The sequence below is a fragment of the Podarcis bocagei genome, assembly GCF_964188305.1.
Source record: "Podarcis bocagei genome assembly, chromosome: 16".
Taxonomy (NCBI): Eukaryota; Metazoa; Chordata; class Lepidosauria; order Squamata; family Lacertidae; genus Podarcis; species Podarcis bocagei.
This window is the reverse complement of record NC_138142.1, coordinates 22,825,551-22,849,792: the sequence shown is the minus strand read 5'-3', so window position 1 is coordinate 22,849,792 and position 24,242 is coordinate 22,825,551. Positions and strand designations below refer to the sequence as shown.

Genomic DNA, 24,242 nt, shown 5'->3' with positions numbered 1-24,242 from the left:
CAAGGTCACCCAAGTGAACATCACAGGGCTGAGCGGGGGTTTGAACTCGCGTCTCCCAGGTCCTGGTCCAACGCTCTAACCGCTACCCCACACTGGCTCTGAGATTACGGTACATGGCATAAAGGCGCGGCTCCCATCCTACTGCGTTTCTGGTTCAGGTTCTGGGAAACGAGGCCAACTCGGCGGAGGTCAAGTTGAAAGTGCATTGGGTTGAGACGTCCAAATGCGCAAATACGCACTCGCCTCCGCGGCTTTCTTATGTACGTACACGCCTGTTGTCATAATCATCCACGCTATTTTATTATTTCCATTACCCAGATACAGCTTCATCTACATATCTGCATCTCTACCCAAAAAAATAAGGATAATTATAATAATATGTCCGAGTCATTAAGGGCAGTGTTCAACCAGTTTGTCTGTCTTTCCTTACCCGCCCTTCACCAGACGGTTCCAAGGCAGTTTAATTGAAAACACCATTAAACTACAATCCTATGCACATATCCGTGGGAATAAGTCCCATTAAATTCAATGGGGTTTTCCTTCTGAGTAGTCACATTTAGGATTGCCTTGCTGAAAAATTGTGATCCTGTTGAAAGCTGAGCACGCCTAAGCCCGCGGAAAGCAACAGAGAGGAGAATCCCACCCAGTGCCTAGGACCGCAGCCCTGTTTACTCGGGATAAACTTTCTTTGTTCAACTATACTTACTCCCTAGTAAGTGTGCAAAAGGACTGCGCCGCTCCTGGGTTCCTCATTTCCGAGGGGTACAGTGGAAATGCATTTGGGGATTACCGAAGGTGGGGGTTAAATGTAACATTTAGGAAGCAAAAGTTCAACTCGAAAACTGCAATCCTATGAGGCCCATTGGAATCAATGGGATTTACTTCTGAGCGTGCCTGCATGCATTGCCCTGCAAGAGTGTATTCCCCGCCCATCAGCCTTGTTTCCCTGGCACACTGGACCTCCCAAAAAAGAGAGAAGGGGATAGGGTTCCCCTTAGCTCTCAAGCCCACCGTTCAAAATTTGACCAGGCCGATTAATAGCAGATTAATCAACCTACACTTTAGTTGATTAATCGATTGGACCGTTGCAGCCGTGCTGCGCATCAGCTTTGTGCTGATGGATCGTTTCGACAAATGGAACGTTGGCTTATTCCCTATCACAAGCCGGGAGAGCTCGACGATGCGATCCTACGCATATTTATTCAGAAGTAAGTCCAAACTAGTTCGAGGAGGCGAACGCTTGAGAAAGGTTGCAATCCTACACCCACTTGATCTCGAGTAAGCCCCACCGAACTCCTGATAGGATCGCTCCTTTAAAGTACCTAAAACCTCGACCGGGGTCATTTCTTTATTTGGAATATGTTTATACAGTGCTATACAGAACTTTTCCAACAGCAAAAGTTCTCAATGCCGTTTACACAGAAATCTTTCCAGTCTCCTTCCCTCCCATAATTTTTGTGTTTAAAAACTGGCCAGTAACTTGTAAACACGGGGACTCCGCATACGCGCATTTACCTACGAGTAAGCCCTACTGAACACGGTAGGAATGGGGTGGGCGCCATCCATGGTACTTAACGAGGCTTGCTTTGACCTAAGAGATTAGGCCACTGTACATTTAAAGCACACTCCCCTCCAAAGGATCCTGGGAGCTGTAGTTTGTTGTGGGTTCCGAGACCTGTAGGTCTGCGAGTGAGTGAACTACAATTCCCTTTGGGGTGAACTACAATTCCCTTTGGGAGCGGAGGGGCATGCTTTAAAATGTATAACGTGGAAGGGAGAGAATGAGAATGAGGCAGCCATGCTGATTTCCCAGTTTTGTGATGCCTAAAAGAGAAATCGTTTTTTAAAAAACAAAATAACCTAAATATAGATAAAAGAGCACACCCCATTTCGCGGGGGTCGCTTCTGCGTCGTGATCCGGATGCGTGTGCTTTTTTTAAGATCCTAAAGCAAAGACTCGCTCCCCTCACAAACGGCAGCGAAGCAACTCGCTAGAAGCAGCCGTAGCAAGGGTAGATTTCAAGTCCTCCTGGCCAAGCCAAGAGCATACTGCACATATATAAGCAGTAATGGGCTGGAGGGAGAGGGAGGATCGGTTTCGAGAAACCAGATGTTGGGACGACGAGAGAAAGACCCAGCCCGAAGGATCAAGGCTGGAAACCTCGCAGTCGTAAATGTATTGCACGCTCAGGCACTCCCTACACACGCGAACTTTTAATTTTTTTTATTTTCTAAACATCTCTCCTTCCAACCTCTGATGTTTGGGTGCAAATAAATGTACCTAATTCTTTATTCGCGTGCGGCTCTCGCCGGTGCGAGCGCCACACACGTATATCTCGGGGAACGTCCTCACGATCATTTAAGCCGGGTTCGTTCCCAGTTCCCTTTCGACTTCCTTTTCTGCGACCTTTACGCCGCCCTCGCAGCGAGGAGAGAGTGGGACGCGGCGCTCCTGCGTATGTATTTGCATTTTACTGCCGGCGCAATCTATCCAAAGCGACCTTAGTTATTGTGGTTGTGAGCAAAAATCTGGCGATGGCAGTTTATTCTGGGATCGATTGACGCGGACTGCGCGGCTGACTTACATAACCAGGTCTGCTACAAACTGTATTTGAGGCGGGAGCCAGGAAATGAATCCGAATGGATATTACAAATACGAATATTTTCCCTGTCCTTTAACGGTACGCCCAAATTTTCCTGCTTGCGAAGGACGGTCTCCCTCAGTCAATAGCCGTGCCCGCCTTTCTGCATAGCAGAATCAGCGCATTCCAGACTCCATCTCTCCAAATATATATATATATTTCATTGCACGTGATTTTTGGGGTGGAGGTGTTTATATTTGTCTTATTCCATTGTATTCTCTTTCTCCAACTGTAACCTTACAGGTAGGATTTACAGTGAAGAATAAATAAATGAAATGAAACTACCTTTCAGCGCAGTTTTAACCACGTCTACTCAGAAGTAACTCATTTGAATTAAATGGGGCCTACTCCCAGGTAAGTGGGGTTACGACTGCAACCTAACCTGTTATTATCATTCATCAAACCTTAGCCCTACTCAAAGAAGACCTAATGAAGTGACCCCCCCCGTCATATTTACTGATTTTAATGGGCTTACTCTGAGTAGGACTGTCCTTGGATACACAACCCATTATTATTATGAATTAAAAGAACAGAGGAGGCGTAATGGGATTGTCTCTCATTAGTTCCCACTTTCCCCTAGCATTCCCACCCCCTGTCTCCCCCCATTTCTGCCCAGTGCGGCGGCTTACCTGTTGGGTGAAGGCGGCCTGGGGCGAGGAAGGTTGTTTGCTGCTGGCGCCCAGCTGACTCTCCGGCTTCCCGTCGCTCGCTAGCTCCTTCGTGTCTGAGTCGACCGGCGTGGCTGGGAGCCCGAAGCCTTCTTCGGCATCCGCCATGTTCTAGACTGCTGAGCCCCCCCGCCCCACTCCTGTACAACGGAGAGAGAGAGAGAGAGAGAGAGAGAGAGAGAGAGAGAGAGAGAGAGAGAGGAGAGTGGTGAGTCTTGGCGATGGTGGAGAGAAGGTGAAGAGACCCACGGTCGCGTCCCCTCTTTGCCACTGCAACAGTGCTGGATTTATAAGCTAAACTATAGCTTAGGGCCCCACTCTCTTGGGGCCCCCAAAAAATTTAAAGGGGAAAAAACCTGGATGCACTTCGATAAAATACATATTTTGTTATGTGCGAAAGGCTTTAGATACCTATTAGGTCCATAAATTACCATATAGCATATATTCAACACCAAAAAACGGCGACAATTTGTTGTTGACAAAGGACAGCTGGACATATAAAGGGCCCTATTGCCTTCAGTAGCTTAGGGCCTCATCAAACCTAAATCCGGCCCTGCCCTGGAGCGAGGGAGACGGAATGATGGGCGGGTAGGCCGAGAGAGCCACGGCTGCCAATTCAAGGCCAGTTATACCCGCGTTCCTCAAAGGCCTACGCCTGCCCCCGCTTCAAAGACCAGGCCCCAGAAGAGAGGCTTGTTTCGGGATCCCTGCTGTCTCCCTTCTTTTCACATCGACAGGTTCCCAGTCTTACAGATAGACAGAAATGTGTCTGTGCTGTGCGTAAATCTCCCGTGCATGGGCCATCCCAACACACAAACACTTTTAAAACTTATATGATACGAGGTAAAATGCCACATTCGCTAATGGTAGAAAAAAGCAACCTGTGCCGTTAATACAGCACATTGGTGACAAATGTTCACACAGTTGTTCAAAAATAATTTTACACCATTTATCAAATATGTGGGAAAGAGACAATTACTTACAAAGTGCCATGAAAACTTACAAACTACCTGAAATAAAGTGAACTTGCAATATCAGATTTAACTAGGTTCTTACAAATTCTTGACTCAGTTTTTCGTTTTTAAAATAAGTTCCAGAAGATTCAAGAAAAGGGTAAGTTCAGCGTTGTTCCCCGTAGCTGTGAGGTGCCGGGAACAATGTTGTACATACGCTAATGGAGCTGTGAGTCATCACAACCGCAATCGCATTCTGTGCCTATGTGTACAAGCCCTTGTGTATATTGGGTGTGCATATTGGATCAATGAAGCTTTCTTACAACTTTCCTTGGTTGCAATAACCCCGTGGACACTTACTGGGGAGTGAGACCCCTTCCAGTGAATGTGATTTATTTCTGAATAAATTTGCACAGGTTCAGGCTGCTGGGTTGCTAGACCCGGGAAGTCTGTGGGGCTTAAGGCATGTAAGGATGTCCAAGACTGCAACACATTCTTGCGCTACTTGTTTAGTTGGGTCAGTGCGTCTGCTAATCTCCTCTTCACACATGCGTCATATGTGCAGAAGCACATATGTGTGCACGTGTGTTAATTAGCACACAAATACATATTCTTTACATACACAAAATATGCATGCACACACGCAAGCATAAGTGTACTGACACGTACACATATTCTATATGTACACCAATATATGCACACAGAGAGGCATACATATGCATACATACATCTGGGTACACACACAGATTCTACAGTAACCAAAATATTACACATGTACACGTGCAAGCATGGATATGCACGCATATGCATCTTCCGTGTATATGCATGTATATTCTGCATGTACTCATAAAGCAAGAATATGTATATATACCCGTGCGTAAAACAAAGAGAAAGATTCGTGCGCACACATCTATGTACACACAGAGACAGCGAGGTCAACAGAAAAAGTGGTATTGACCTTAGACGTCGAGTCGCGGAGGAAGCGTAGCAATGGAAGGCGTTTGTCAATTTCATATAGAAAAGGGCCAGAAATATTTCATGTCGAAAAGGCCCAGGCAAGATTTCCTTGCTAAAATAGCGCGCGCGCCCCCCCTCCCCAGCACCGCCAAAGTGGGAATCACTTTTCCAGCAGAGGCCAATTACCGATCCATACCCCCCCCCAATGATTTTTCATTTCTGCGTCCAAACAAAGCAGTACGTATCTACACCTGAATATGCTGGTATATTGGGGGGAGGGGGAGAGATCCCTCGTGAAAACCCGACATACTTCGCAGGTTTAAAAAGAGCCGAAGACTGGACCCATGTGAACAGAATAATGTGGACTTTCTTTTTTGCCCCCTAAGAAAAGGGCTATATTTCCTCTGATAAAATGAGAAAATTAGAGGCTGTACAATTTGCTCTATAGCAAGCTACGAAGAAAATGGCCATTACTTGATGATGATGATAATGATGATGATGATGATGATGATGATGACGACGACGACAAGGCCTTGTCTTTACTTTTAGCAGAAATTATATAATTTTCATATATATTCTCATTTATTAAATGCACCTCCGGCTTTGGTCATGAGAAATGTTCGTGTTTTTGTTTTGTTTTGTTTTGTTTTTAAAAAGGCCATCTCCTAAAGTTCAGTAAGAAATAACGAAGGAAGGAAATTCCAGCAAATCAAAAATCAGTTTCTCATACCAACACCCTAATATATGTATTTTACTTGGAAGATATTTCCTTGGCGCTTCCTTCCAGGGAATGAAATGGAAGACTCTCAGTGCAAGCTGGTCTCTACAAAAATCTCTACTCCAAAGCAAGCCCCACTAAATTCAATAGAACTTACTCCCAGCTAAGCATGTATCTAGAATTGCAGTCCGGATCCCACTTACTTACTTAGAAGTAAACCTAACTGAAACACAAAGCGACTTGTCTTCTAATGAATCAGTGATTAGAACCTATAGGCCCCTAACTTTTCATTGCTGCTTTTCCCTCCTCAGTTAAATCTTTAGTACATTTTTCTAAGAAATGTCCACCGAAATCAAAAGGGTTTGCTGCCTTTTAAAAATACAGCCGCTTGAAGAAGAAAAATAATTGAAATGTACGGGAAATATTTCCTATTAGTTCAAGTTGGGATGCTAGCACAACTCAAGGGAGCAGAGCATTCTAGTTTTAAAGAAATAAAGGGGAAAAATTTCATATTTTGAATCTAGTTTCCAGAATATTACAGCATAGACTGGCTATTTAAAATAATTCAACTGCCCTGTTTCCCCGCGCCTACATCTTTAACAAAACAAAGCCCGCGAATTGTAGAGAAACCAGAACGAGCGTTTTGTGTTCGTTTTTAATTAATAAAAATAATTAATATATCAGCTCCTTTCACCAGCATTTAAGAAAATTTCTTTAAAGGAGAATTTAGCCCCAGTGTGAAAATAGCTTTAAATTCGCGGGGGATTTATAGGAAAAACAACAACACCATCCAGTTTCAAAACGCTGAACCTAGGCAGGCTGTTTTGTGAGTTAAAGTCATGGAAGTCTATGGGGTTTACTTCCGAATAAACAACGGTAAAATTGGACGACAGGAATCATTACAAGGGACGTGCTCGCGCCCCAGCTCTAGAGAAACAGGCGCTGCTCTACCTCACCTTGGAAACGCTAAAGTTCCAAGTGAGGTTAGCGGGAGGCAAGTGATTCAGAGGTAGAAAGCAAGGTCAGGCTGAATTCACTGAACTGCTGGCCTGAGGCTAGATTAGAGGAAGGGTCCTCAGAGATTTCTAGACTCAGAGAGGAGGGTGCCAAATGACTCAAGATCACTGCCTGTTCATTTTCTTGTAATTTCCTCTAAAATCCCCCTTCCAGCTCCGGGCACTGGGAGAGACAAACGTGGCAACGTATCAGGCGTGTGTGAACAAAACAAGCGCGAGAGGAACGCCTCTCCTAACCTTAAATCGCTCTCGGAATCGGCACAGAAGGTTTTCTCGTGGAAGAGTTGGGCCAAGAAGGCTGGCGGTGCGGGGGGCGGGGGCGGGCGGGTAGAGAGAGACCGGGGGGGGGGAGAGAAATATGAATGAGACCCTCTTGCTTCTCCCTGCGAGAGTTGCAGAGAGGCAATCCGCCTTGACAGAACCAGGCCGCGGCTGGATGAAAAATGCAGCCAGCCAGCTCGAGCCGAGCAGGGAACCGCAACTGCTCGGCCAGGCGCTTCGGGGAAGGAATGAAATGGAAAAGGGGGGGTGCACCGCTCCACACACACACACACACACACACACACCCCAAGGTGCCTGCAAACTGGATCGCCACCCCCTCTGCAAGATCGAGGGACTAACTGGAAGATCTCTCCCCTCAAAGCAAAACACCATCTCCCAGCTGTCTTGCTGGGGCCTTGTTTTCTGGCTCGCTTCTCTCTCTCTCCCTCTCCCCCCCCCCTCTCTCAGTGTGTGCGTGTGTGTATGTCACCCACACACCCAGAGGTCCGAATTTCCCCTCTGAGCCTCGGGCGCCCCCACCCCCCACGATCGCGCATCCGGAGCGCGAGAACAGCCCTCGTTACCTTCTAGCTTTGCCCGGATCCGGGCAGTCACCGCATCTCACTCACAAAGCCGTCAGCCTGGACGCAGCATTGCCGCCGCCGCCGCCGCCACCATTGCCATCTCCTTGCTGTATTCTCGCCGCTCCAAGTGCAATAAAAACCGAGGCTTTCCTCAAGACAGCATCAATGAAATGATGTGAAGGGCGAGAGAGGACGAAGCGGGGGGGGGAAGGAAAGGCCCCTTCCCCTACTTCTCCCCCTCCCCTCAAAGAAAGAAAACCCGTCCAGTCCCTTCTCTGCCTCCCGGACACAACTCCTGGTAGCGCGCAGAGGAGCGAGTCCCTCCAGGCGATGCCTTCAGGAATGAGAAGGGTCCTCGCCTCCTCTTCCACGCAGCTGAGAACCCCGTCCTCTCCCTGGACGCTTACAGATTCCCGGAAAGAGAGCTGGGAGGGGAAAGTTCGGGGTAGGAGCGATGGCGGAGGAAGCCCCTAAAGAGCAGGTTCGCTTTTTTAAGGCCAGGAAAGAGCGAGCTCGGCTGAGGAAGACGGAGCCCTGCGCGTCTCCAACCAAGTGCGTTGAGGCGAAGGGAGCGCAGCGTCTCGAGCGAGCGCCCAGCTCGCTCTGGCCAACCAGCTGCGCTGGTGCAACGGGAGGCTGGCGCTCTCTCGCTCTCTCCCCCCCCCCTTCTCCTATCCTATCCTACCCTCTCCCTTCTTCCTCTCCTTTTTTCCCAGCCTGATTTTCCCTCCCAGGCCACAGGAAAAAAAAAATAATCTCACAAAGACAGTCGGAGGGATCTCTCTGGATTCCCTCCCCACTTCGCCTCCTCCTCCTCCCCCCTCCTCCCTCTCCCCTCCCTCCTTTCTATCCATCTTTCTTAAGCAGAAAGAAAAATTCAAAGCTTCAGAAATCCTCTTTCTCTCTTTCCTCCCCCTTTTTCTTCCTCGAAAAGAAAAGAAAAGCCGTTGGCTTTTTTTAAAAAAAGGAACAAAAACCCACACCTAATACAAACCATTCCCCCTCGGCTTCTAGTCTCCAAACCAGCCTGACTTCTCTCGTGCATTATATCTGAGGAGATCATTTCTTAAAATAAAAACAAAAAGGCATCTGTTCAAAGGGAAGCGGTGCTGTCTTTGTAAACCAAATCACACGGCGGTAGTTTTCGGGTTGTTCTTATGGGGAGAGAAATAAGACCACTGTCATGTTGTACTGTGTGAGAGATCTCCCAGGTTATTTGAGGATCTGCTCCTCCATATGTATTTTGCCATGGGTCCTACCACCGTGTAAATAAATACATCTGATCTGATTGTCATCTCCTTGTTACTAACAATGATTATTTTCACTGCACAGGTTTATTTTTTTTAAGGACCTCCACCTCCCTACGAATAATCTCACCCTCTTTTTCTAAAGAAATAAAGAATGTATAGGACACACACACACACACACGACAGAAAGAGAGAGAGAGACTATATACATATACAAGCTCCAAGAACCGGCTTTACCAAAAATAATCAACCCGTCAAGAGAGCTGAGGATGTGGTTTTTTGTAATCTGTCTTTCTCTTCTCTGTATCTTAACTTTCTTTTCTTTTTCTTTCAAATGTATTATTTTTGAGGGTAAAGTTGAATAGGTCAAAGCGAGGATAAACAGCCTCCCTGGCTCTTTCTGGAATCTGAAGAGTACCAGGTTGATAATAGCCACGTGTGGTCATTTTTTATTACTATTTTTTTTAAAAAAAAAATAGTTTGGTATAAAGGATCTTTATTTAGCACTCTTTGAGCTCTGCCTCCGCTTTCTTGCATGATTCCATGTCGTTCTCTAAAATGGAATTTGGAGGTTACCGAGAGCTTCAGCGCCTCTCCAACTCAAAGAGTGCCCCATTTGCAGACCGCTGGACTTTCTCTCCCCCGATAAATTGGGGATTAGGTTGCCACGCACCTAGGAAGAAGTCAACTTCAGGGAACAAAGTGGAGCTTCCTGCCGAGTAAACATTACAGGGTTGCACGATTAGGCAAGGCCAGCGAAAGGCCCGTTGGAGTCAGTGGGGCTTACTTCTGAGGAAGCAGGCATAGGATTGCGCTGTAAGCCTCGCTGCAATTCAACATTCGCGCTGGAAAGTTCATCTCGTCCAATAAGGCACGATCTGCTTGGATCGCTTTTCGAGCTGGAGGTAAAAGCGGGGGCTGGGGGGGGCTGAAAGTGGAGATCAGTCAAGCCTCGAGGGGCGAGGAATTCTGTGGAGTTTGCTAGCACCCGATTGCAAATCTTTCCCATTCGTAATCCCTTGGAAAAGCAACGTGGGCTGCAGGATACTGCACCCACATAATGCCTTGCAAAATAAAAACCCTGAGCATGAGAGTAAGGCATGTAATATACACACTTCTTGTTTTTATTCTGCGGGCACATAAACAGAGACTTTGCCATGCGTTTCTCAGCTCACCTTCTAATATGTTATACGTGAACCACATGGATTAACATTCATTATGTTGCAAAGTGTGCGTATACGTTCGTGTATCATGCATTATAGATTGGTATCGTTATAGACTAGTACCCTTGATAATAGAGTTCGTGCTTTTAATACTCACGTTTTGCGTATATATGTATACAAAAATGATTGTGTATTGATCGTATGTGTGTGTATACAATCCACAACTCCACCTTAATATTGTGTTGGTTTGTATAATACACAAGAACAGCAACAACAGCTTAGATAGAGAATCCTAAACTGGTATATGTATTGCACATTTTAGAAACCGCCCGAACATTTGGCCCAACTCCAGGCAACGTTTTGTCCGGGGTAAATTCCATGGATTCTATGTAAACTGTATTTTAATTACATCCGGGTGAAAATCAGTGGGATTTTATTTCCCCGCTCGCTGCAGAATTACTCTGGAGGAATGAATTTTCGCCTATCGAGTTAGAGCTTGATGCAGAAACTAAATCAGCCTCCAACTTTCTTTCCTCTCTGTTCATGAAAAATATCCGGAGAGATATATGAATAGATAGATAGATGATAGATAGATAGATAGATATAGATGATGATAGATAGATAGATAGATAGATAGATAGATAGATAGATGATAGAGATGATCAATTACTGTATTGTTTCCACAGCACATTTTCAATATACAAAATGCCTTGGATTTTTAGTATGTTGGTGTGCGGGTGTGCGTTTGTATGCGCGCCTCTGTTTCAAACCTCCTTCAGTTTTGAAAGAGCAGGCTCTTTCTGAGATTTGCTTATATCTTCCAAACTTTCACCAAACCCTACAAATCTTGCAGATAGCCCCGCAGCTGGAAAAATAACTTAAACCACGGGCGATTGTGTGCACGAAGTTCCACGAAGAACAGAGGCCAGAAGCTGTCGTTCAACAAGGACAACCCAAATCACAGCCCAAACAGAGAACGTGTATTATGGGTATAGAGGTGCACACGCACGCACACTGAGTAAAATATCACGAGTTGAAACGCGTAAGCAAACGGCCTGCCTTCCTGAGCTCTATTCGGCCCGGCTGAAACCTACTTCAAGTCCAAAGGCTGCTTCCAGAGACTCCAGCTATGAGCTCCTTTCTCAAAACTAGACTCTATGCAACACATCTATAAGCACGACCATCTTTAAAATCAATAAACAATATCTATATATGTATATATTTAAAATCGATAGGCAGGATCGAGGCGCTGAGAAGGATGTTTCGGGACATCTATAGCGACAGGGAGGCAAAACCACGTGCTTAAATCTCGCCCCCACTGCAATCCATGGGAATCCAGGGCGCTACAATTCGGACCGGATTCGGACCGTTCATCATTTGGCACAGGTCAGTCCCAACATCAACCACCGGACATTCTGAAAATAGTAGCAATACAATGTTCTCTCCTCTCTCTCTCTCTCTCTCTCTCTCTCTCTCTCTCTCTCTCTCTCTCTCACACACACACACACACACACACACACACACACACACACACAATAAATTCACCATTGCTGCATAGAAGAGACCGATCCCCCCCCCCAAACTCTGCTAAAAGGACCATCTCTCACCTTATGAAACCCAAACTAGCTATGCAAGGGCTCCGAAGCAGAGCTGAAGACGCCGCAAACGACCACGACGATTTCTGTCCTTGCTGCTCCAGGTTCAAACAAGACCAAAAAGATTCGTGGGGGATCTCCTGCGGAGGTAGCGCCCTTCCAGGATCTTGTCAAGGAGAGAGACAGTCTTGCCCAGCCTCGCGAGCGATTTGTGGCCTCTGACAAATTAAATATTACTGTTTATTACCAGCCATACTCCAATAAAATAAAGCGGGTTCGAGGCGATCGCTCCTATCTCACCAGCGCCTGCACCTATAGGACACGGAGACGTCACCGCGCACGCAACCGGCCCCTTTGTCATGCTTGAGCGCAGCAGTAATGGAAGGTTAATTTGTGTTCTTCTGCTTTAAATCCCCATCAGTCAGTTTCCCCCTCTTCTTCTTCTTCGTCTTCTGGATTTTTTTTCCTGGAGGGGGGGGTGCTGGTTGCAATTGGGAGGAATGTAGCCCTTTTGGAAGGAGGAGGGGGCGTGCTAAGCGGGCAGAAAAGGTGGGGGGAGATATGGAGGACTGAAAACCCAGATCCTCGTGGACTAGATGGAGGGCCAACTGGCCGTATCGCTAGACCGCACTTGTGGTGGAATTAAACCGCATGATGTGTCTGCATGGCTTGTCCTGTTTCTATATATTATAGGGAGCGTGGAGAGCTGCATCTTGCAAAGGCGATCTGGGCAGATCCGATCTCAGGAGCCCATCTCTCTCTTTCTCTCTCTCTCTCTCTCTCTCTCTCTCTCTCTCTCTCTCTCTCTCTCACACACACACACACACACACACACACACACACAGCGATATTTGGGTAGACCTGACATCGCAGGCACTTTGATCTCTCCGGGGCTGGGGAGCAAGAATACTGACCTTATAGCCTCCTTTCTTTCCTGGTCACCAGTCCCCAAATTTACTGTCACCGGAGACTGGGGAATATTTTTGTTTCGTTTTGCTTTTTTTATCATCTACATTTTTGTAACCCCTCTCTTGCAGATATTTCGCAAGCTGGCCTTGGCAATCGTTCGCCCTTTGCGAGCACAGCTTGCTAGAAATGCGATGCCTTCCCCAGCAGGAATTGAGACTGGGGGCGGGGGCGCTGGGGAGAGGCAAGAAATGGTTGCCGGGGACTAAAATAAAATACGAGATGAACCCAGGTCCACCGGGAAGACTGGAAGATTCCGCTTCAGGATCTAGCTAGGAGGTAAGAGCGGGGTAGGGTGGGAAGAAGTCTCTCCCTTAGTCCCGGACCCCAAGTCGGACCCTTGAGGGATCCCCATTTCCAGACCGGCTTTGAGGTGCTGATGTCCTCTGTTGGCCGGCTGGATTCAGTCAGAGGTTTCCGCTGAGGATTTGAGACAAGGCCCATCAGAGGGGCCTGAGTACCAGTCTGCTGGGGGTGGGGAGTTGGGGGGGGGAAGCGGCAGGCGGAGGGAGCGAAGCACCTCAGAGTTGCAGATGGGCATCAGGTGAAGAGCCCCCCCCCAAACAAAACGGCCGCAAGGAGCGACTGAGAGCAATCCGTCTCCTCTCTGCGTGTCCTCGCTTCAAAGGATGCTTGTCTTCCTATTCCATCCCGTTGATAATTGACTCATAAGGATGTGGGTGTGGGTGGGTGTTTTAAAAAAGAAATATTCCTGCGGGCCCTTTAAGAATTGGAGGCCTGCGTAACTCTCAAAACAAAGTCATCCCTGTAATTAGGGACCGGTCCCCTCCTCTTGCATATGTGATAGGCCAACCTTTTATATTCTAGGCTGACGATTTGTGTGTGTTTGTGTGTTTCTTTGCTCCTTTTAATGGACCTAGATCGTGTCCAACGTTTCCCCCACCTGATTCCAAAGAGAACCCCCCAGTTTCTTATGGCTGAAAATAAAGAAAATGTTTTACTGCTTTCCATGTTGCAAAGCATTGAACGGAGAGGGCCCTCTGTGTTCATTTGGTAAAGTAGGCAGAACATCATTTGGTAAAGTTGGGGTTCTTTAATAGAAATCTAATATAAGTGAGTTTTGATTAAATTGCCATATTTGCCCAGGCAAATATCCATAGAACTATGGCTGGGATCCGTAACACAAACAGAACTAAGCCTCGATGAACTCTGTGTGGCTTGCTTCTGAGGAATTCTCCCGAAACAAGGGAGTTTCTTATTGCAACCCTCGAAAGCATTTAAAGCAAACCTACACTAGATAATATATGTGGATGGCTGGTCTCCTAGCTAAACAGCTCAATAAGCACTCAGCTCGATCCTAAACATGCTGGCTCAGAAGTCTCTTTGAGTTCAACGGGACATAAACTCTAGGATGCGCATTTAGTAAAAAAGCAAACAAAAAAAGAAACAAAAACCCTGGACTTTACCTTGCGACTGGTTGTTCCTAATCAAGGCAATAATTATCTTTTTAAAAAATTAAACCTAAGCACACACCTGGAAGAAAGCCCTATAGGACACAACAGAATTAACTTCTGCGAAAATGTGTGTAACTTATTGCGCTGTAAGTTCAGGCTTCTCTCTCACACAATGGACCAACATAGTTTCCTGCGGTGATTGTACGTCTGTATTGTTTCCCCCCCAATCGATATCTATTTGGGGCGAAGGGAGCGGGAAATTACATTTAAGAAATGCTTTTACGGTGGCGCGCGTGTGTGAAAGAGAAATAAAACTGTATTTAAAAGGTGAGCTTTTGTCCTGATAAATGAGTTTTCATTTGGAGTGCAGGTTATTTAATTATTTCAGATAAATATATGCTGGGGTTGGGGGGTTGGGGGAGGACAAAAATAGACAGCCCGAATCAGTTTAAAGTAATGTTAAAACAAAAAACCGCTTTAAAAAGAGAAGTTACCCACAGGGCAGAGGTTAGACTTAAAACTAAAGAACTGAAACTATTGATAATAACATAAAATCCGAGGAAAGCATGCAGATTTTCTCCCCCTTGCCTCTCCAGAGGACAAATTCTGGGGCAGAAGCGACTGTCCCAAGAAACACCGAAGGAGGAATAAGCAGATGGTTCGTTTCCTCTTCCTAGTAATTTTCTGGTTTCTTTCCGTGAGCCCCGCCCGCTCTAATTCTCCTCTGCTCTCCACCGCTGCAGCAGTTGACGATCTTGCAAAGTTGCAACCCGAAGCATATCCTCTCTCCTCGAAATCGGTTGGGCTTACTTCTTCCGAGGTGGTGGGGGGGCACAAGGCGACATATTCGACAGCTGGAATTGCTCTCGTGGAGGGGGGAGTCCTTCGCCAGGCGAGCTGGCTCTTAAGGGGTTGCAGGTTGGTCCCGATCCTTGACACCAGGCGACTTGGATGGATTCCTTCCTATTTCGGTGGATGAATGGGCAAAAGGGCAGCTCAGGCCGACCTCGGCTCTTCGGAGCAGTCCTCATGACGACTCCAATATCAGGCTTGCTGACCCCTCTCTCCGCCTGCCCAGTGGCCTGAGTGCTGGGGAACGAAATCGGCGGAACTGAACATCTGAGAAATTGCCATGAGGACCGTATCCGTGCAACCGGGTTGAGGATCCCACCCATACAGTTTTGACTACATAAAAATGGGGGGAGTGACATCAAGACGAGGAGAGCCACATCTGTTAAAATAGGGCCATTTAACCGCAGAACCCTGGTAGTTATTTCTCAAAAGTCAGGCCCACTGGGGATTGTTCCCTAGTTAGTGTGCTCTCAGTATATCGCCGGTTTTCTTCCTTCACTTTGCATCCTAGAGCTTTGTCGCTGAACCTGAAAGATTCAGAATCTTCCAAATATTTTTTTTTAAAGGGAAAAAGAAAACACCTTATGCTTTGGCAATGAATCTTATTTTACTGCACAGGAGGCTTGGATCGAGGATCCTCATTGCTGCGAACAGTTCCATTAATTTTCACCGCAGCTGACAAATGTGGTCTTATTGTTCTCCACCCCTTCCTGCAGATTCAGGTACCTGCCCAGACTGAGAAACCCTCAGCACATCGCACTATAGTAAATAGCAAAGCGGCGAAGGCTTCATTAAATCTACCGAACAGCTAGAGAAAACTCAGTTCGTAACACAGGTTTATCTCTCTTTTGTGGGGGGGGGGTGAATAAATCTGCATTTGTTAAAAGTACAAAGCTGTTAAAAGGAAAGTGAATATATGGGGGCGGAGAGAGAGAAATTCCCTCTCAGCGGTTCACTTCCTCTTACTCTGCCTGGAACCCACACAAAAAGTCTGCAGCACCGCTATTTCTCAATAGGCAACATTTACAAAAACGCTTAATATATATACATACACACATCACACACAGGGAAATATTGCACTCGAAATTTAAGGGGAAATAATTATCATGGATTGCAATGTACCCCCAAAGCTCAGAAAGAATATTAATATTATCAATTAATTATTATGAACTAACCATATTTATTATTAAGAATATAATAATAATATTTACCCTTCTAGGATTCCCTGAGCTACTGAGCTGAATAAGACTTTTAAGACTGCTCAGAAACTACTGCGGACGGCACCTATTAGCGTTCCTGCAGCCTGAGTTAAGTAGTACCCAGTTAGTTCAATGGGGCTTTGCTTTCAAATGAAAAGGGCGTTGCCATCTTGGTTAGAAATCAATTCCATTTAAACCAGCGGGATTTACTTCTTGATCAGGGAATCAAAGGGGGGAGTCCTTCTCTTTCGTTCTGCATTTCGATTTATATTTATCGCCGTGAAGTTTTCTTTATATGCTATGCAAGCCAGAGGCGACATCTGAGAACCCGAAAGAGTTTCAGCAGGCGACTGGTGGGCCCGATCCAGCTGAAAGCAGGCCCGCCTAGAAGCGAGACCCAACACTCACTCAACAGGGAGCAAAACTCACCCAACTGCCCTGAGATATCCGCGCAAAGTAAGACGCTTCAGGGTATCCCTCCGCCGTTCTGGTGAAGCCAACGGGGCCGGACTAAGTCACCTTGTTCCATTGATATCGATGGGACGTCCGGCCTGATCCTACAGGGTCTCTTCGAGTCGAAAGCCCCGTTATTAAAGGGGCTTTTACTTCCCAATGAATTGATTTAGACACAGGCCTGCTTTTAGCTGGATCGGGGCCATCGCTTTCCCCAGGAGTCGGTGCTGTAGGTAGGTCGGCCCTGGGTTCACATTAAAAAGTGGGGTTTGACTGCAGTCGCTATTTTATTCCCCACCCCACCCCCACCCGCCAAACACACCACACAAATAAATAAACACAGAAACTGTTTGACGTCAGGCGCTGCTTTGAAGGAAATGAGAATTTCTTCTCCTCACCTCCCTCACCTCTAACCCTAACACGCCCCCCAAAAAATACCGCACCCCACTGGTTTTGAACTGGATTGCTGTGGGACTCAAGAACCGGGCGGTAGGTTTACCCGGCCTCTAATTTCTAAAGTCACAAACAGGTGGACACATTTTTTAAAAAAAAAGTTATTTATTTTTAAACAGCTAGTTCAGGTGCTTTTTTATTTTTCTTAGATGAAACCCCCATTTAATATCCACCACCCCTTTCTCTTGCAGTCCATTAATCTCCCCCTCCACCTCAGGGTTGCACGAAATTGAAAGGCAAACAGCGCGGCCTTAATAGCGCCTGCGTTTAGAAAGAGCATATTGTATTTAGGTGGAGTAGAAACAACTTAGTTCTCTTTCTCTTGAAGAAGTTGCCGAGCGCCTTCTCCCCCAGGCATAAAGGCGAAAGGACGATTGCTATTTTCTGTTGTCTCTTCCCCAGCTCCTCTGCGGCGCTCGTCTAGGACGAACTGGAATGAAGCTCCCTCACTCTGCAGGTCTCCAGTGTTGCACAGCCCCTGCAAAGTTCCCCCATGGGCCGTAGTGGCAGAGCATCTAGAAGGTCGTTGGTTCGATCCCCGCCATGTCTAGACGAGGGTGGGAATATCCCTAGAAAGCCCTGCAGAGCCGCTGCCGGTCAGGGCCAATGATAGTGAACTAGATGAGCCAAGGGTGAAGAGAGGTAGCTAGTTAACTAGGGCGTCCGCTTGGCATGCTGAAGGTTCAGTCCTCTGAAGAACCACTTCCAGTCCGTGAAGATGGAGCAAGGGTCTAAGTCCGCCCAAGCCAGTTTCCTATGTTCCGCTGTTTAAAGAACAGAGCAAACTCTAATACTTTCATACTAGGAAAACAGAACAAAGAGGTTTTTTAAAAAAACAAAATCCACCCTGCAGGGGCGAGGGGTTTTTTGCGGGGGGAGAAGCAACTTCTACTTGTAGGTAGACAGCTAGCATCTCAGGGTTCAACCTAAGCCGAATACTAATCTTCTATTTTCATGGAGTGTTTTTGGTTTGGTTTTTGACCACGACCACACAACCTCAAGTGACTCAATCCAGAGAAAAGTTGTGTCCTCAAAATGTGGGATTTTGGTCAGTTCTACCCTTTCCCAAGGGAAGAAGCAAAGCAAGCGGACGTCTCAATGGCGGTGTCAGATGATGAACTTTCTCGAGTGTCACCGAGTTCTTCCTCGCTACTCCTTCTTGGCCTCCAAAACCTGCTCTTCTCCCACACAGCGAGAAAACCTGCATCTACAGTGGTACCTCGGGTTAAGTACTTAATTCGTTCTGGAGGTCTGTTCTTAACCTGAAACTGTTCTCAACCTGAAGCACCACTTTAGCTAATAGGGCCCCCTGCTGCCCCTGCGCCGCCGGAGCACGATTTCTGTTCTCATCCTGAAGCAAAGTTCTTAACCCGAGGTATTATTTCTGGGTTAGCGGAGTCTGTAACCTGAAGCGTATGTAACCCGAGGTACCACTGTATTATTTATGTTTGCATTGATACCCCAACTTTTCCTCCAAGCCAAAGGGCTGGAGGCGGCGTACAAAGTTTCTCCCCCCACAATTTATCTTCACCACACCCCTGCGATGCCGGCAAGGCTAAGAGGCAGCGTCCGTGGCCCAAGGTCACCCGGTAAGCTTCGTGGCTGAGTGGGGATTCGAACCCCGCTCTCCGGGCTCCTAGGTCAGTACACCACATCGGCATCCTTTCTTCAGATTCAACTGGTCTCTCATGGAGCTCAGCTGGCAAAACCATAAATGAATGAGGGAACAAATAAGCAAACAAATTTCCCACGCTAACGTCACCCTCACTTCGCGCACCTTCCTTAATCAATTACTTAATGGGCGAGAGAGCTCTCATTGACGCCAGAAGGGCCATGCTAATCTGCAATTGCCAAACATTGCGTCAATCAACGCCCGATCGCCACCTAGAGAGGGTGGGTGGGGTAGACCCCCCACCCAAGCCGAGATAAGCCCCTTCTTCGCGGACTCTGAAGAAAGGGGTGCAGGCCGGCCTTGCCTTCCCTTTCCCTTTCAAACAAGCAATCGCTCTTCATTCATAGAGTTTCATTCACAGAACTGTAGAGTTGGAAGGGACCCTGAGGATCATGTAGACTAGCCCAACCCCCAGCAATCCAGGAATATAGAGCTGTCCCATACGGGGATCGAACCTGCAACCTTGGCCTTATTACCACCACGCTCCAACCAACCGAGCTGTCCTCTTGTAATGACATTGGGTAGAGGGGTAGGTAGGGTGCCTGGGTGTGAGGCAAAAGCTCCCTCGTCGCGATTCTTTCGTTCAAAAGAGAGAGAGAGGGAGGGCGACAGTGTAGTGTAGTGGTTAGAGTGCTAGACCACGACCTGAGATACCGAGGTCCTAGTCCTCACACAGCCAGGAAGTTCCTTGGGTGACCTTGGCCCACAGTCAATTTCTGTCGGCCTACCCTACCTCACAGGGTTGTTGTGAGGATAAGATGGGGAGGAAGAAATGTATGTATACCGCCTCCAGTTCCTTGGAAGAAAGGCGGAATGTAATTCTCATAAGTGAACAAACTAAAGCGAGCCCTGGGATGTTAGGCCCATTCCACTACCCTTCACCAATAGATGGGGTGGCTCTTGCTGGGCCAAAGGAAGAGGACGGCTGTCCTAAGCACATGTCACTGAACTGCTTCCTTGTGAGATTCGCTTGTTCTCGCCACCCCTCCTGTGGCCTTCTCCTAGGGCGAGTTTAAGACTGTAACCTCCTGGGGACAGAGGCTCCTTTAAAGCAGCGGGGTGGGCGTAACTGGCCCTCCAGATGTTTGCTGGACTCTAACTTGTCCATCAGCCCCAGGTCAGTGATCAGGGAGAATGGGAGTCAGAATCCAACCACATCTGGAGGGCCACATGATCCCCAACACGGATGGCGAAATATACGTCAAAACTGATAATATTTAGGAGGAAATAAGATTCGAGGAGTGGGGGGAGGGAAAGACCAGAAATAACTTTGCCTGTCTTTCAGCCATCCAGCGCTTAGTTCACCCACGGGCACGTCCACACTCCCCCCCGCCACGACCGCAAGATCGAGTGATGGCTTCCACGTGTGAACGGGCCACCACGGATCTAACTTCACAGAGAACATGCGTGGCCTCCCCAATCTCACACGCGCTTTCTAAGAGCGTTTGGGACACCCGTTAAACTGTCCAGACTTCAGGCGTCCTGTATTGAACATCACTGTGGAGCGGGATCTGGCGTTATGAACTGATAGGCTAAACTCGTGTGTGTGTGTGTACAGTGAAAAGCGACTGAAAACAAGTCATAAATATTATAACGGATTTCTCTTAAGAGTTCTGGTGGACAAACAAAAAAGCGGACGACTTATTTGTTCCTTTTATAGCTAGCTACGCGGCGAAATCCTGTGCAAGTTTATTAGGGAGTCAGTCCCGCTTTATTCAATGAGGTTCTCTCCTTCAAAGGATGTAGTAGGAAACAGCTCTCGCCATTCTGTCCCCCTGGCGTCCCGATCCTAAAAAGTTTTCCAGTCCGCAAAAGAGAGATTTAGAAGTGCTGTGTGTCCCCTGGTGAAATAAACCTCATACAATCGTGTCCATCAACTGATCAGTCGATTGTGCACGCGCATCGTGGAAAACAGTTTTGAAAAATGCTTTCTTTCCGACGTAGGAGAAAGGGCCGGTGTCTCCTTTAAAGATGGTGATCGCTGCCTGAAGTTTTGCAAGTACTTAAGATTTTGTTGCTGCTGCTGCTGCTGTCCCAATTCCACCCCGCGTCTCTGGTCCGATTTCTAGGAGCACCCCATTAGTCGATTCGCTTTAAAACCAATTAACCCAGCCGATTAATCGGCCAGTCTTTGCGGCTCTGATATTTAGAAGCAAATGCCTCGATCTTCAGTGAAATATACAAGCGTATAAAGTTGTTAATGTTACCGTGCTAAGACCATCCCGAGTTTCTTTCCAGTCGGATCCTAAACAAAGTAGGGTCCTCTGGGCTTAATGGGGCTTGATCCCTCTTGAGTGAATTTAGGCTGCGATCCTAACTCAGATTACTTGGGTGAAAGCCCCGTTTAATTCAGTAAGAGTTCTTTCTGAACAGGCATAGCTAGGATACCCGATATGCACTGAAATCTCAAGCATACCTGGAAAGATAGATAGATAGATAGATAGATAGATAGATAGATAGATAGATAGATAGATAGATAGATAGATAGATGATAGATAGATAGAGATAGATAGATAGATATAGATAGATAGATAGATAGATAGATAGATAGATAGATAGATAGATAGATATAGATAGATAGATATAGATAGATGATATAGATAGATAGATAGATGATATAGATAGATAGATGATAGATAGATAGATAGATAGATAGATAGATAGATAGATAGATAGATATACACACACACACAAACAAACAAACCATAAGAGAGCGAAAAATTGCGAACATGTGGATTGCAAAGATCTGGTACTTGGGGTTGCTCCCAGACTGTCGCTATTTCAGGATGAGAAGTGAGTCCATAGCTAATGTCCTTCTTTGCGAACTTCGCCTGGGTTATCTCTTTCAAAAGTAGAAAAAGGACTTTTCCAGCTTTAAATTATGTCTTTATTAACGGGGGAGAGGGTGGGGGGACGTTGTGGCAACGGCGACCGCTTCTCTCCCTTAGATATTTCCAAAATATCCTCTGCTTCGTGGGGTAGGCGGTTAAATTGATTCTTCTATTTTATCTTCACTGGGCAGTTAAAAGCAAGGAGAGTAAACAGAGGCTTGGAGATAAGATAAAGAAAAATGTGTGTGCCCGCAATTTTGCTCCCGAAGTCTTAATAAACAAGAGCGGCCCTTAAATGTGGACGGGGTGGGGGCGGGATCTTCGCAGATCAGAAGATTAAAAATCAGAAAAACAAAACGAACAACTAGTCTCACCATTAGGGACAGGGTGGAATTCTGTGCAAATTTTCGTGGAAGTAAACAGGCGCGGGGCTGCGCTTGGAGATCCACGGGGCAGAATCTGCCTTGCACGCTTTCCCTTAAATCCTCAAGACATAAAAGTACAAAGCCTATCCGCTCCCTCAAATGAAACTCCAGAACTCAAGCCGCGGTGGTTTTGGGGGATCCCTGGCACCCCGAGTCAAGTCGCCGTGAAATAAGGACTCGAGGTTGATCTATTTGTTTGACCTAGTCAGGAATCTTTACTCCCCCATCTAGCCAAGATTTACATCTTTTAAAATTCCATAGATTTAAAATGACCGAATTAAACAGGCGCTTGAGACTTAAAAGCGTTGAACTTCGCTGGATCCGGCCGAATCGCTCCCTCTACCGCTGCTTAAACGCAACCCCATTTTCCAAAATGGGATTATTCTTCCCAGGAGGCTGGTTTCAAACCTACGGAGGGATTTAGCTAGCCAGCTCTCTACCAACCCCGAATCAAAGTTACCCAAACGGATCCACTGCCCACATGAATACTTGATCTCTCTGCGCTGAACAGAGGTATCGCTCCCTAGTTTAGAACTGGGTTCAAGGTGGACGCTTTTACTAGATTTCCTTCGAAAGTTCCAGGGGGGGGGGAAAGAAAGAAAGAAAGAAAGAAAGAAAGAAAGAAAGAAAGAAAGAAAGAAAGTTTATTTCCTATTTGTTTCTTTTGTTGTAAATCGTCTAGGGCACGTTCTCCTGCCAAGGCCGCATATATGAATTTCTAATAAAAGCGCTCTTAAGGTCAATCATCATTTCTCAGAATTTCCATTATTGTCGTTACGGATATTTCATAATTTATTTATTTGTGAGAAGTCAATAACCAGAATTTTCACTGAAAAATAATTAATAAAGAAAAAGCAAGCCAAACAAAATAATAATAAAAAAACGGGGCGGCGTTCAATGATTTCAATTGCACTTTCGCATCATGGGATTCCGGAGATGAGACCCGATTTTAGGTTTGTGTATTCGAAAGTAGGTCCCTTTCGGTGTAATGGGACTTAATCCCAAATGAGGCTTGAATAGGATTGGTGTCCTAGACACTTTCCTTTTTCTAAAAGGGTAAAAAGAAATGGACAAATTTGTATGTGTGACATAGAAAGCGAGGGCAAGAGAATGAGATTCTCTTCCCCCACCACGACCAACATGTGGAATTATTCTTATTTTGGGATTGAGAATATACCCGGTTACAATGAGTTGTTATTATTCCTGCACCATGAGTGCACGTGACGTCTCATATTTTTATTATTTCATTCATTAAATTTGTTAGTCTTTATCTTGCCCAAGGCAACCCAAAGCGACAATAATAACCATAAGGTTATTACTTATACCTCTCTCCCTCCTACGGGGGAAGGGCGGTAGCTCTGCGGTCGAGGATCTGCTTTGAATGCAAAAGGTCCTGGGTTCAGTTCCCAATGGTAGGGCTGGGAACAGCCCCTCTGTCTGAAGCTCTCTGGAAAGCCACTGTAGACCATACTGGGCTGCAATGACCAATGGGCTGACTCGGTGCACGTTCATAGAATTGTAGAATTGGATGGAACCACAAACGCCAACCCTTTGCAATCTTCTCCAACCCACAGCTCTGAGATTAAGAGTCTCCCGCTCTACCAACTGGGGCTGACTAATTTAAAAGAGTCCATGTGCCCATAGGAACCACCACAGAATATATTAAGCTGTATTCCTTGGAATACAAAAGTTAGGTTTTGAATATATTCAAGATCGGGCCTTCGAACCTTGCTATAAATCTCGCCCAATTCCTCTCTTCTGAAACTTGTAATGGCGCCCCTAGTGTCCGCGAGCGAGAGGTGCGGAAACTTCAGGAGCACGACCGTGGCTCTTTTTCCCCACCAGCCTGAGTTTTGTCAACATTTCCCACTGAGTAATCGCTGCTACCCAAAGCCAAACAAGCTAACAAGCCAAACACCAAAACACTCTTTGATTCCAGTGCTTGCTTGTTTATTTTTTAATATCTCTGCCGCAGGCCAGCCAGGTTACTAGTCCTCTCGACAATATTGAGTTGCTGTTGGTTTTTTTTTTTTGTATGTTTTTTTGCTTTTTCTTCTTCTCCTCCTCTCTCTCCATCTTATTAAAAGCGCACTCAACAAGGGATTGTTTGGGGTCCCCCACGAGTCGCTGGTGGTTTGGGGAGGGTTTGTTTTTAATAGGCCGGGGGAACAA

The 24,242-nt window shown here is 46.4% G+C and overlaps 1 protein-coding gene across 3 annotated transcripts in view; it reads right to left on the bottom strand.

Annotated features, from left to right (window-relative positions):
• TBX5 (T-box transcription factor 5) overlaps positions 1-24,242 on the bottom strand; it is a 99,097-nt gene that overhangs the window by 41,585 nt on the left and 33,270 nt on the right. Inside the window, exons 1-2 of one of the 3 annotated variants that reach the window (XM_081175289.1) lie at positions 11,817-11,975; positions 3,272-3,450 (exon numbers count right to left, since the gene is read on the bottom strand). In XM_081175289.1, the coding sequence (XP_081031415.1) occupies positions 3,272-3,418 (147 nt within the window). In that variant the 5' untranslated portion in view covers positions 3,419-3,450; positions 11,817-11,975. Of the gene's footprint in view, positions 1-3,271; positions 3,451-7,799; positions 8,404-11,816; positions 11,976-24,242 lie in introns of those variants that run through there. The other 2 variants (XM_081175288.1, XM_081175290.1) reach the window with 2 other exon arrangements.